We start from the raw sequence: 15,047 nt of genomic DNA on the forward strand, positions 1-15,047 counted from the left end.
TATTCCTCTACAGGGGACAGCAGAAACCCAAGAACTGACATTTACCCACACTGGTACTTTAAAACCTTTGCTCATGTTATGGCTGTTCATATTCCATTGGCTAAATCAGGTCACATGTCCAAGCCCAACATCACTGTGGTGGTAAAATACACTCCACTTATCCTAGAAGATAATAGAATGTTACCTGACAAAGGGTTTGAGCGTATATTCAATAAAAAGGAGAATGAAGATATTCTACAGTATCTTACAACAGATATTCATTACTTTAAAATTTTTTTATTTTATGATTTTTATTTTTTCCCTTATAGCTCGTTTACAGTGTTCTGTCAATTTTGTACTGTACAGCATGGTGACCCAGTTACACATACATGTATACATTATTTTTTCTCACATTATCATGTTCCATCATAAGTGACTAGACATAGTTCCCAGTGCTACACAGAAAGATCTCATTGCTAAACCATTCCAAAGGCAATAGTCTGCATCTATTAACTTCAAGCACCCCATCCATCCCACTCCCCTCTCCTCCCCCTTGGCAACCACAAGTCTTTTTTCCAAGTCCATGATTTGCTTTTCTATGGAAAGGTTCCATTGTGCTGTATATTAAATTCCAGATATAAGTGATATCATATGCTATTTATCTTTCTCTTTCTGCCTTACTACACTCAGTATGAGAGTCTCTAGTTCAATCCATGTTGCTGTAAATGGCATTATTTTGTTCTTTTTTATGGCTGAGTAGTAGTACTCCATTGTGTATATATACACATCTTCCTAATCCAATCATCCGTCAATGGACATTTGGGTTGTTTCCATGTCTTGGCTATCGTGAATAGTGCTGCAATGAACATGTGGGTGCATGTGTCTCTTTCAAGGAAAGTTTTGTCCAGATATATGCCCAAGAGTGGGGTTGATGGGTCATATGGTAGTTCTATGTATAGTTTTCTAAGGTACTTCCATACTGTTTTCCATAGTGATTGTACCAGCTTACATTCCCACCAACAGTGCAGGAGGGTTCCCTTTTCTCCACACCCCCTCCAGCACTTGTTATTTGTGGACTTATTAATGACGGCCATTCTGACTGGTGTGAGGTGGTATCTCATGGTAGTTTTGATTTGCATTTCTCTAATAACCAGTGATGTTTAGCATTTTTTCATGTGCTTGTTGGCCATCTGAACATCTTCCTTGGAGAAATGTCTATTCAGGTCTTTTGTCCATTTTTCCCTGGGTTGTTGGCTATTTTGATGGGTTGTATAAATATTTTAGAGATTAAGCCCTTGTCCGTTGCATCATTTGAAACTGTTTTCTCCTATTCTGTAAGTTGTCTTTTTGTTTTCTTTTTGGTTTCCTTGCTGTGCAAAAGCTTGTCAGTTTGATTGGTTCCCATTGGTTTATTTTTGCTTTAATTTCTGTTGCTTTGGGAGACTGACCTGAGAAGACATTTGTAAGGTTGATGTCAGAGAATGTCTTGCCTAAGTTCTCTTCCAGGAATTTGATGGTGTCTTGTCTTATATTTAAGTCTTTAAGTCATTTTGAGTTTATTTTCATGCATGGTATGAGGGTGTGTTCTAGTGTCATTGATTTGCATGCTGCTGTCCAATTTTCCCAGCAATACATGCTGAAAAGACTTTCTTTTTCACATTTTGTGTTCTTGCCTCCTTTGTCAAAGATTAATTGACCATAGGTGTCTGGGTTTATTTTTGGGTTCTCTATTCTGTTCCATTGGTCTGTCTGTTTTGGTACCAGTACCACACTACCCTGATGACTGTGGCTTTGTAATATTGCCTGAAGTCTGGGATAGTTGCGCCTCCTGCTTGGTTTTTGTTCCTCAGAATTCCTTTGCCAATGCTGGGTCTTTTATGGTTCCACATAAGTTTTTGGATTGTTTGTTCTAGTTCTGTGAAAAATGTCATGAGTAATTTGATAGGGATTGCATTGAATCTGTAGATTGCTTTGAGTAGTATGGCCATTTTCATGATGTTATTTCTTCCAACCCAGGAGCATGGGATATCTTTTCATTTCTTTCTACCTTCTTTAATTTCCTTGATTAATGTTTTATAGTTCTCAGCATATAAGTCTTTTACCTCCTTGGTCAGGTATATTCCCAGGTATTTGATTTTTGGGGATTTGCACACATTGAGAATAACACCCCTGATCACTAAGGTGAAATGATCCACTGTAGTAAGAATTTAAAGATAAAAATTTAGTAAGAATTTATGTCAGTTTATAGTAAGCATTTAGGCTAAATGCACATTTAGCATGTAATTGGATTGTTAACATATGGGTGCATATATATCATTATATCTCCCAGAACCAAATGAATATAATAACATCCAGCATTACTTGAAAAATTAATTTAATGATGACATTGTTTGAAAAATATTGATTTCAACATTTTTCCCTCTTGATGATTAGAAATAACAAAATCATATTTCAATATTTTTCCCTCTTGACATTTATAAATAACAAAATAATATTTTTTCTGGCATAATTTTAGGGCAAGAAGTGGTCAATAAAAGAAATCTAGCATGGCATTCCCATTGTGGTGCAGTGAAAATGAATCCACCTAGTATCCATGAGGATGCAGGTTTAATCCCTGGCCTTGCTCAGTGGGTTTGCGATCAGGTGTTGCCATGAGCTGTGGTATAGGTGCAGACATGGTTCAGATATGGCACTCCTGTGTCTGTGTGGTAGGCTGGCAGCTGCAGCTCCAATGTGACCCCTAGCCTGGGAACTTCCATATGTCATGGGTGCGGCCCTAAAATTAAAAAAAAGAAATCTAGCATGGTTGTTATGTATTAAGGAAAAATACTTTTAAAGTATGATTTATCTGAGGTTCTATTTTAAAATTATGTCTTATAGGCCTGCTTTGTTTTATAATAATAATAAATCTAATGTTAATAAAAATTCATAATATGCTAGAATGTGAAGTCCACAATCATGACCAGATTCAGCTACTTCCCTGAACATCCCCTTCAAGGGCTGAATGAGAAATTCAATAAACACTCCATTTGATTCTTGATATCAGAGAATTGCTCAGAGTAGTGAGAAATAAAAAGGCTGATACATAAAGTTTTTTGTTTTGGTTTGTATTTTCAGTGCATGCATTTCTAAGTATTGAATGTTCTATTTAAAAATTACTATAGTCATATTAATGTGTGACTAAAATAGCAAAGATCTTACATACTAATTCCCTACTTGCAAACACTTGATGACTCCCAAGGTACTCACAGAATGAAGAACTTTGAAGCCATTTACCATTCTCCACTGTTCCCTTATAATACAGCCAAATTAAGCCATTTCCTCTTTTCAAATTTTATTCTAGGCTAACCTGCCTTTTAAATTTTTTTTCTGGGAATTTTCTTTTCTATCATCCAAAACCCTACTGACACTCCAACATTTAATCATATTAAGAACTTAACTTCAAGGCCCAAATACAACTTTCCTGACAAGTTTTCTGGGAACCAAGATACCAAGTTCCCATTGCTTTTGTATCTCTCTGGTGGTACACATTACATTTTAACCTCTACTTTATCTGATTTGTCAACAGTCATTTACTGCATAGCTGCCCTTCAGAAGCTCAGGCCATTTCACATGTTTGCTGTATCTTAGCAAAATATAATCTCCCTGAGATCAAAGGCAGTCTTACTCATCTTTATCTCCTGTGTTAGGCCTTCCACACTGTCTTTCACACAGTAGGGGCTCAAATATTCAGATGAAAAAATACTTTTTGTGGGAAAAGGTCTCAGTAATTTTTATTCATTTGTCCAGGAGTTTTCACAAAAGGATGTAAGATTTTACTCTAGGCTTCAGCAAAAACACCTGGATCACAAACACAATAAACTGAAAGAGGGTCATTAGAGGTAATTGGATCTATTTGAGCTAGGAAAAGACTGCCATTTGCCTTGAGGTATTTAAAATCAAAGACAGAATCATATTTGTCTGGGATGGTTTGAGTGTGAGCCTGTATAACAGCTGTTACCCCTCCAGACTATTATGGTTCTATATTGCAGATTTTCAACATTCAAATAGTAAATGGTAAATGGACAATATGTGGATATCTACACACATCAACCTGTAACACTTTATGTGACTACAGATCTCTACATAAATTAACTATTTTTACATATATAAAATAATAAGGTGGCTAAAATTTTATATTTATAAAGATTTTTTAATCATCTTTGATCTTTTTCCTATCTTCCTTATGTAAAAAATTTATAAGCCACTAATTGCTCAAAAACATAGAGTAGTCCATTATTTCTTTATAGGCAGAGAATTTTAAAGCCAGAAGAGACTAGAAACCATTGAATCTTATGCTAATTTCACACAATGGCAACAGAAGACTGTAAAAATCCCATAACTATGAGAAGTAAAACTGACTAGTCTAATGACTCCTGACGTGATGTTCTTTCTACTTTCCCATCCTATACTTTTTAAAATTCCTCTTTTTTTTTTTAGATGTCTGCAATGAGACACCTTTATAATTACTGGAAAGTATTTCCAACTTTACCCTCGATATAAATCTTTACTTGGTGATTGCCTTATACAAACTTTTGTCATGAAAAGTATTTCCTTAAATTCTCTTCTGATCAAATTCAAAGACTGCCCTCTTTTATGAAACAAACTCTGCTGTTCCAACTCACAATGAATTCTCAAATCTTCAAAAGAAATATTCTGTATCTATAAGTTTAAAAACTCTACTGGCTAAGGAGCTGGATGTAAAGGCAATTTTCAGAAAGTTTATAATCTAGTTGAGATCATGCAGATGTAAACAGGGCAAAATAATACAAGTGTTTTAAAGTGGCCACAATGGGAGTTCTCATTATGGCACAGCAGAAACAAATTCAACTAGGAACCAGGATGTTGTGGGTTTGATCCCTAGCCTTGCTCAATGGGTTCAGGATCCAGCATTGCCCTGAGCTATGGTGTAGGTTGCAGACGCAGCTCGGATCTGGTGTTGCTGTGGCTGTGGTGTAGGCCGGCAGCTGTAGTTCTAATTATGCCCCTAGCCTGGGAACCTCCATATGGTACGGATGCGGCCCTAAAAAGACAAAAATGGCCACAATGACTGCAGGAGCACAAATAAAAGAGAGATACAGGTCATATCTGGGGTAAACATTCAAAGATGGTAAAAATTATAGAAAGAGGGAATATAATTCAAGGCTAAAGTTAAGCATTGATCAAAGACAGGTGTTGGAAAGTGTAAAAAGGAAGCAGCTAGTATCAAATTTGTCAAAGCCTTAGGGTTTGTGAAGCAGGGTGATGAGGAGTAAGACAAGAGTAAGACAGGGCAAAGCTTGATCATAGACCACCTTAATTTCCTAGAGAAGGTACCTGGACTTCATTTTTGAAGAAATATGAAATCGAAAGTATTTGAGCAAGGCAGTTTCTTGATCACAGCTCTGACTTGAGAATATTAGACCACTTGGAGTCCACTGAATGAACTGAAAAAGGAAATAACTTGAGTCAAAGAGACCAGTTGGGAGTGAAATGTGATAGTACAGGCAAGAGTTAACGAGGGCCAGGACTAGAGCAGGAAGAGAAAAAAATATATATGGGGTCAAATGAGCAACAACACAAGAATAGAATCAATAGGATTTGATAACTGATTGGGCATGAGAAAGTGGAAGAAATTGTTAACAGAGATGACCATAAGCAGAAAGAGAGAAAACAGAAGGACACGCAAGCATTACAAGGGAAAATTATTACAATGTTTTTGAAAAATATTGAGGTCTAAATTAAATTCTACAATATTATGCATGCTATACCAAAAATCAACATATATATTTAGATACAGTAGTGATTATACACCACAAATCAACATGTAAATTTAGATACAGTATTGATTTAATGCTTAATTACATACATACTGATATTGTTCATTAATTGCTTTAAACATTTCCATCTTGTCTATTCGATGATATCAGATCCTTCTGGAGAAAGGGGAAAAAAGGAGAAGGCAGAATAAATTGGCAAGTAGAACATTCTTATTATAGTCCATACTCAGGCACAATACATATGCTGCTATTCCCGTTTTACAGAAAATGACACTAAGGTTCAAAACTATCAGGTAGGGTGCATATATTGCCAGAGATGATGTGTTGTGACCTCAGTCTGACTGATTCCTAGAACCCATGGACTTTTAGGAGTACCAATCAGTAGAGAGTCCAGAAAGCAGATTTTGACTAACTATAAGAGGAAAAAAAACAAAAACAAAAACAAAACGCTTTCAGAGTTCCTTGTGGCACAGCAGGTTAAGGATGATCTGGCATTGCCACCGCAGTGGCTTGGGTCACTGCTATGGCATGAGTGTGATCTCTGGCCCATGAACTTTAACTTGCCCTGGGCATGACCAAAAAAAAGGAAAACTTTTTCAATAATTAATTACAGTTGCCAAGTTCAAGCAGTGAACTGAGACCTACAGGGAAATGTTAATGAAATTATGTAGGTAAGAAATCTGCAAGCAAAAGAAATCACACAGATTTATGTCCCAAATTGTCTCAAGGTAATAACTGATAGGAGAGCAAGGCACACAGAAGCAAAAATTAAATCTTCTCCTCTTTTTTGTGCTAGAGTACACAATTTTTAAACAGCTTCCTTTATTTCCCCTTGATTAAAATGGTAGATGTTTTAAGTTTTCCTTGGATTTAATGTATATGTGTGAGAATGTTGTGGCACTATATGTTTTTCCTAAATGTGAAGACAATGATCAAAGTCAAGAAATAGCTTCTAGGAGTTCCCATCATGGCTCAGCGGTAACGAACCTGACCAGCATCCATGAGGATGCGGGTTCAATCTAAGCCTCACTCAGTGGGCTAAGGATCTGGTGTTGCTGTGAGCTGGGGTGTGGGTTGCAGATGTGGCTCGGATCCCATGTTGCTGTGACTGTGGTGTAGACCACCAGCTGAAGCTCTGATTCAACCCATAGCCTGGGAATTTCCGTATGCTGCAGGTGTGGCCCTTAAAGAAAAAAAAAAAAAAGAATTCGATTTAAGATTTAAATTAAGATTTCAGGAGTTCCCATTGTGGTGCAGCGAAAACAAATCCGACTAGGAACCATGAGGTTGTGGGTTCAATCCCTGGCCTCGCTCAGCAGGTTAAGGATTCGGCGTTGCCATGAGCTGTGGTGTAGGTCACAGATGCCACTCAGATCTGGCACTGCTGTGGCTCTGGCGTAGGCTGGAAGCAACAGCTCTGATTAGACCCCTAGCCTGGGAACCTCCATATGCCATGAGTGCGGCCCTAAAAAGACAAAAAAGACAAAAAAAAAAAAAGAAAGAAAAAAAAAGAGAGAGATTTCAGAGGAGTTTCCTTGTGGCATGTGGGTTCAGGACCTAGCATTGTCACTGTGGTGACTCAGGTCACTGCCGATGGGGATTCAATCCATGGCCCAGGAACTTCTATATGCTATGGGTCTAACCCCCCACCCAAAAAAGAGAGAGATTTCAGAAAGTAACTTGTTTCTTTGCTAAAGTATGTATCTTTCCATTACAAACTACTGGTGGAATTAATAAATGAAAATATGTTCCATGTATGCATTTCACAAGAAAATGAAAAAAAGTTTTTTTACATTAGGGAGCCAAGCTCCATTACACTTGCACACATAAATTCTCCCTGAGGAAGTTATAAAATACAATGTAAACTAATATTTAACTCTAAAGTTGAAACGTGAAAATATCTCATCTCTTTATATAACCATACCCATTTGTAAGGAATACCCTCTCACAAACAGACAAAACAACTTGAGCACAAATGTCAACTGGTCTTGTTAAAATCTGAACAAAATTTTAAAAGGAGTACAGCAAACTCCAAAACCAAATCATCTTATCTTCTTATTAACGCTATTTGCTTGATTTTTTTCCCAGACCCTCTGCATTAAGAAAAGAGAGGGTGTTTTTAACGTTATTGTCTATTCAATTTTACTGTAATCTATGGAAAAATACATCTGTGAACTGGGTGTGATCTCCACATGGAGTCCCTTCACTACAGATTAAGTTAAATTGTGGTAGCTCGATATGTATAAACTGCTTAATCCAGGACAGAAACGGCATACTCTCAGCAAAAATGAAGAAGAGTTTCTTTGTCAATAGCCAGGTGAATTTCAATAGATAATTCCCATCCAAAAACCTCACAGCAAAGCAGGATGAAGTAGCAGGAGATGAAAAGAGTAATTTAGAGATACACAGAGAAATAAGCAGAAGTTTGGGGCCAGTATTTAGTTCAAGATTAGATTTAAAATCTGAGATTCTACCAGACTCTTTCCTGGAGAATCCCAAATCTACAATAAGAGTTAATAACCTGACTCTTGGAGTTTATTACAACAAATAAAGCTGGGTAATTGGTGAAAGGGAACTCTGGATCCTATATCTTTTTTTTTTTTTTTTTTTTTTTTTGCCTTTTAGGGACGCACCTGCAGCACATGGAAGTTCCCAGGCTAGGGGTCTAATGGAAGCTGCAGCTGCTGGCCTACACCACAGCTCACAGCAACACTACCAGATCCTTAACCCACTGAGTGAGGCCAGGGATTGAACCTGCATTCTCATAGCAAGTAGTTGGATTCGTTACCGCTGATCCACAAGGGTATCTGTATCCTGTATCTTCATAAAATCTCTGGAAACTTGCACCAGTTTATGGCAAATGGGATCAAGGCCAAAGACTTTAAATGATTGGGTTGAATGTTGATAGATGGCTCTAGAAGGAGAAATGGAAACAGAGTAGAAATTTACATTTCAGCTATTTAGAAGTCCATATCAGAGAGGACAAACATGTCTACATGAGTGATTTAATGCTATCCAAAAGCATATTCTTATTTTTCAAAGAGAGAAGCTGGGACTGAGAGGAGGCTAAGAAACTTTCCCAATATTACTTATTCTGAGTCAAGCCAACATTTGCACTCAGACTCCAAAGTTCATAATCTTTCCACTCTATCAAGAGGTTGTAATATCCTCTATGGAGAGCAAGTCTCTTTGTTTAAAAAAAACACATTGTTTCTCTAAATTAGGATTTATCTTTCAATTTCTAATTTATCTTATTATTTGAGTGACTATACAGGTCATAAAATAAGCCTCTGGATCTTATATCATAACTTGAATTTAGCCTTTACTCTAGTTGCTCTTAACCTCTCTGTCTAAAAGTAGACAAAATATTCTCTATCAATAATATGACTTTTCCCTTAATTGATACTTGCTCTATCCTATTGCAATAATAGTTTACTTTTTATAAATTCTATTTCTTCTTGACCAAACTTTCAAATAAAAAGAAGAAAAAACAAATAAATTTGGTGAAACTAGTTACACCAAACTAGTTGAAATTAACAATAGCATAAAAACACAGACCAACCCCAAAAACAACAAATATGGAAGAGTTCTCAGATATTAGATAGGAAAATTGCAGAATAAAGAGATTAAAACAGTGATTACTTAAAATATTACTAAACAAAGGAAAATAAAAGATCCAAGGAGATATTTTGAATTTGGTCAGCTTCCTTCTGGCCATTTCCGAATAAATATACCAAAATTAGGATGGGTACATTTACTCTGAAATAATCTGAGCTATTTAAATAAAGTCTTTCTGTTCATTTAGACTATTAACCTCTATATGCACACACACACACGTGCGCACAAACACACACTAGAAATACATACACAAAAGTCAAATACAAATTACCTTTTTAATATAAAAACAGCCCCTTGAAATCTGTGCACGTGATTTTTAGATATTTGTATATCCTAGAGAACAGTGTACCAGATATAAGCAAACTTAGATTTTAAACTGAACTTTATTTCTTACTAAGAGGGTGGCTGGATAAGTTAGTAATAACTGGATGCCTCAGTGTTTTTTTTTTTGTTTTTTTTTTTTTGTCTTTTTGTTTTTTTAGGGCCACATCCGCAGCACATGGAGGTCCCCAGGCTAGGGGTCTAATCGGAGCTGTTGCTGCCTGCCTAAGCCAGAGCCACAGCAATCCCAGATCTGAGCTGTGTCTGCAACCTACACCACAGCTCATGGCTACGCCGGATCCTTAACCCACTGAACAAGGCCAGGGATCAAACCAGCAACCTCATGGTTCCTAGTTGGATTTATTTCCTCTGCACCACAACAACAGGAACTCCGAGTGTTCTCATCTGTAAAGGAGTTAGGATGGATGATTTCTGAAGCCATTTCCAGCTATAAGATTATATACGATTCTCAGACAAGTGGGATGAGAAAATCTATGTGGCTGTATTGAATTGCCTTTGTCCTTGGTCCTGAACAGCTTCAGACTTTAAAGCTGATTCATTACAGCCAGAAAGGAACATTTCCATTTCAATTTCTAAGGTAATCATGGCCAGGTTTAACCCTTTCAGATTAAAAGTTAATTTTCTTACTTTTCTTAGCCCTCTCTATTTGTTAGCCCAGGACTTTCCTGCAATTAGATGTCAATCTTTTTTATTAATTCTGTATTTACTTCAGAAAAGTGCCTACTTTAAGCCCCTAGATTATTTCTAATGTGTGTGCTACTTGCCCCGTCTACACTTGCTCTTGTGTTTTTGGGCCGTTTTCCTCGCAACTAACTAGCACTTTACTTTAGCTGATAATTCTCTTTAAGAGCCCATTCTTGACCCCTAAGACTCAACAATTCTGTCCCAAATAATGGACAGAACCATGCACTTTTCTCTCTCTCTCTGTTTTAAACCAGAAATATTTTATATCAATCTCTATTGCTGTATATTCTTGTTTCTGAACATCTGTAATATTTCTTTAAAAAATGGGGACTACAATTTCCATGCATTCAAAAGTTTTAATGATTAGATAGCCAATAGTTGGTACATTTTACTTACATAACATAAACGTCATACTCTATAACTCAAAATTATAAAAATATAACAAATTAAGTGATAGGAGTCATTTTAGCAAACTACAATTTCAGTAATGACATAATTAAATCCAAAGGATCAAATGGCTACTCAGGTGAAAATTTATTAATATTTTTACCACCCAAACATTGATATATTGTTTTAATCAGTAAAAGGGACATACCAATGAGAAATAATGCCTTATTTTTTTCCCTTTCTTGGTATATCATCTAAAGGTTGCCTCTAGCCTGAAGGAAAAAAGGGGGATGGAATAGTAAATCCTTATTGTATAAAAACTTAAATAGGAAATAATCATCCTACTAAAAGTCTCAGAGTTTCTACACTGTTTCATTCAAAACAATCTAAATAACCCTACTTTAATTATTCCTTAATATCTATGGCAGAGTCTCAAGTTGCTGGCACTAGAAAATGGACTCAAGTAGAAAACAGATGATATGAAACTGACTGTCAGGGAATAGTTAAATACACACCACCACGTAGTAAATATATAAACACCAATTATTGCCAAGACAGTTATATTTCTTCTTTCTAAATACAATTCTAAGGAAGTAGTTTTAGTTCTTTTTTTTTTTTTTTTTTGAGTTATTTTCCCCTTCAAGGCTCTTCTTTGGGAGTACAAAGGTACAAAGAAAAATAGTTAACATCATTAAGAAGGGTTTCTCCAGAGTCTCCCAACTAAAGCCTTTGATGAAGCTCTTAAATATTAGATACCACAATTGTTAATTCTATAAAAATTGTTCCCAGTTTTAGTACTTTTCTAGAGTCTAGTGAACAATTCTAAGTATTTCTATTTGCTGCATGAGAAAATGAAGAGAGATTATATACTTCCCTGGATAGATTTTTTAAGTGATAGAAATAATAGAAATCACCCATCATTCTCAGGATTCCCCAAGCAGTTTATTGGTGATAGAGTGCAATTTATGCCTACTGTAATTAGCTAATACTTTGAAAATACTCAATTTATAATGTTGTAAATTTTACTATGTATATATAGTTTATTGCAGAGTTCTTTTTAATAATTAGTATGTACAGTAAGTATATTTATAATCATATTACATCCTTCTTAAAATTATATTTTAATTTTCTAGAGTTTCATAAGTATATTGCATAAATTTTTAATTTCCTAAATTACTGAGAATCTGGTATATGTTAGGCATCCTCAATGTGCCAATAATATAGCAGTGGACAAATCCTGATTTGAATGTTTGTTGGGAAATAATAGCTATACCATGTTTGAAATAGTTATTGTTTTCTTAAGTATGGTATATTGGAATGTGCTGCAATGAAACAGTGGCTTATGTAATTTAATTATGGTAAAGCAATTTTCAAAATAGACAACCCATTACTTATGCTAAACATTCTCATGACCAATTACCTTTATATCATCTTGTCGTTTAGTTGCATTGAAAATCTAGTTTCTTCATTACTAATAATGCTTTGATTTTACTGCTCTCATTTTATGCATGATGGCAATGGAAAATTCTACACAAGTTGTTGAATTTTCCAGTTCCATGAGATGGTTTATCTTTCTACTCTACCGTGGCTGGATAATATCCTTTCTGTACATGATGTGCTTGTCCTTTTAGCTCATCTTCTTTCTATTTTATTCTTTCTCCTCCCCCTTGAGGTTGCTATTATTCTTCTCCTCTCTCCATCCCATAACAAACTTTCCCAGCAAACTTGACTCCAGGGCCCTTTTGTGCTCTCCTGAAAATATAAGGAAACACTGTAGGCAGAATAAGGTTGCATTTTTCTGTGATATATTGCCATACTGTAACATCATTGCCAAAGGACTGTATTATATTTTTCAGTGTCCTCACATGAAATATTAACAGTAAGTTTCTCTATGAGCATATCAACTGGAAAAAATATTTATTATTCTTGATGAACTGGCAAGTTGCTTATTATTAAACATTGAGCATTATATGATCAACTAAATCTTCCTTTGACTGACAAGAAACTTTGAGTCAAGAACCAATCCAACCTTTATGGGCCCTCAGGTCTATATAATCTTGGGAGCCCTGTTCAAGAAAAGAAATTTTAAAATTATGAGTACACGGAGTTCCCATTGTGGTTCAGTGGTTAACGAATCTGACTAGTATCCATGAGGACGTGGGCTCGATCCCTGACCTTGCTCAGTGGGTTAAGGATCTGGCCTTGCCATGAGCTGTGGTGCAGGTCGCAGACACGGCTCAGATCCAGAATTGCTGTGGCTGCGGTGTAGGCTGGCAGCTGTAGCTCCGAATCGACTCCTGGCCTGGAAACCTCCATATGCTGCGGGTGTGGCCCTAAAAAAAAAAAAAGAGACAAGACACAAAAAAATAAAAAATAAAACAAAATTATGAGTACAAAATTAAGTGCAAGACTATGGAAGGGACTCGTAAGCTCAGAACCTTGAAGCTTAAGCTTTATCAGTTACATGGCAAATCTACTTATGGTTGGAAAAAAGGGTTATACCCATCTGCTGTTATTTTTCTCTATCACCATTTTTTATGTACTAGCTACCCTCTTATCCTCAATTGGTATCTATCTAATTGGTTGGTTACCTAAAATTTCTGAAAAATTTGGGAATTATTAAGAATTACATATAAACAAACATGTTCTTTAAACTAAATGCACATAAATATTTTTTGTTTGTTAATTTTTTGTATGTTTTCATTCATATCCAAGGCTTTTTATTTGGGTAAGGAATTAAGTGGAGGTTAGTTGATAGAAGTTTTCTTCTGCTTACTTTCCCCCATCCTCATTTTTACAATTTGATTTTTATACTTTAATTTTGGACAAATGGCTTTATATTTCCCACACCTATGCTTTTATTATAAGATACCTGAAAATTATTTCAAAATAGGTGAAACAAAGTTATGAATATTTGTACATAAGTCCTCAATTTTGTAGATCATCCATGATAATCTTATAATACATGGCTGATACTACCCTTAATCTTTCCGAGTTGCTAATTTTTGTTGTATTTGGCATATACTATATAAACAAAAGATAATTCATTCTACTCAAAACATATGACAAAGTTTTTATTGTATACGAATTTGAACTATGTTGCTTCAACTTTCCTAAATCCTAGATAGTTGATAACTGAATACACATTAGGTATCATTTCTTATATACATGGACTATTTAAGTGTATTCAAAAGCAACAGAGGTGAGTAGATGTATGGTTTGTTTTTTTAATGAGCAGCAAAGTAGAAATGAGTCAATGTTTCAACATAGCTTTTGTGTTGAAATTAACATATGCTTTTAAATTTGCATCGGGGACAACACGGAGAAATATTAGCTATTGCCAATCTGTTTTGTCACACAAGAATGAACAGCAAATGGTCATTGGTATTTTCATCCCACTTTGTGGTATGGAGTTTTGAGAACCTGCAATAGGGTACAAATGTGTACTATCCTTTGAAATCTGCATCCAATCTTTGGGGCTCAGTTTCTGAATCTAGTGCTATCATTTAAAACAAAAAATAGTTTGTTCTTCCATCTGTGAAGTGTAATGGAAGAATTTTAATCAGACACATATTCTGAAAGAAATCACTGTCTAACCTTCTATTAAAGAACTAGATTTCAGTGCTTTACTTCAAATTCCAATTGTTCAATCAATTAACTTCACACGTCTTATTTTGAGCCATCCGAGTTAGAGTGATTTCATTTAACAACCAAAAGATGGTTTGTTTCATAGCGTGTGCAAAGTGTGGATTTTGGAAATCCATCAATACAGGAAATTTGATTATACACCATTTTGTAGACAAAATAGCATGTTATTGCATGGATGAAAAAGAACAATTACATTATTTTAAAACAATTTCTAAGGGAAAGTACTTATTCTGAACATAACGTAATCACACATCATTATAAATTACAGTTTCTGAAACTTTATCATTGTTTACTTTTTGAGTGTGTGATAGCAGTGTTGGAGAAGTACCTAAGATGGATTATGAAAGTAATGGGAGATTAAGAGTGATATCATAATAGCATGGACTAAAGTTATTGATGCTACTATACCTGAGAAAACTAAAAAAAAAAAAAAAAAAAAAAAAAAAGAGAGAGAGAGAGATAGAATAATACTGAAATACATTAAAATAGGAGAGGTTTTCCAGGCCGAACTCTGATATTTCCTTTAACTTTAATGTTAAGACATCTAGAAAAAGAAACTTTTTTTTTTTTTTTTTTTTTTTTTTTGGTCAT

At 35.3% G+C, this 15,047-nt stretch overlaps 1 protein-coding gene across 17 annotated transcripts in view; it reads right to left on the reverse strand.

Moving 5' to 3' along the window:
- Nucleotides 1-256: 256 nt before the first annotated feature.
- The window catches only part of LOC146397808 (uncharacterized), a 43,276-nt gene continuing 28,485 nt past the window's right edge, over nucleotides 257-15,047 (reverse strand). For 3 of the 17 annotated variants that reach the window (XM_084989234.1, XM_084989236.1, XM_084989248.1), the window contains 2 exons: nucleotides 8,566-8,691; nucleotides 2,337-5,933 (listed from right to left, as the gene is read on the reverse strand). Coding sequence is in view for 5 of the 17 variants with exons in the window: in XM_084989248.1 (XP_084845374.1) it covers nucleotides 5,924-5,933; nucleotides 8,566-8,691 (136 nt within the window). In the remaining 12 variants the exon portion in view is untranslated. Of the gene's footprint in view, nucleotides 2,174-2,336; nucleotides 5,934-8,410; nucleotides 8,692-15,047 lie in introns of those variants that run through there. The other 14 variants (XM_084989245.1, XM_084989252.1, XM_084989239.1 and 11 more) reach the window with 12 other exon arrangements.

This window comes from Sus scrofa, chromosome 13, assembly GCF_054392235.1.
Source record: "Sus scrofa isolate SSC_HxYL_T2T_F1_AM1 chromosome 13, Sscrofa_HxYL_maternal_Yorkshire_Landrace_v2.0, whole genome shotgun sequence".
NCBI classification, from domain to species: domain Eukaryota; kingdom Metazoa; phylum Chordata; class Mammalia; order Artiodactyla; family Suidae; genus Sus; species Sus scrofa.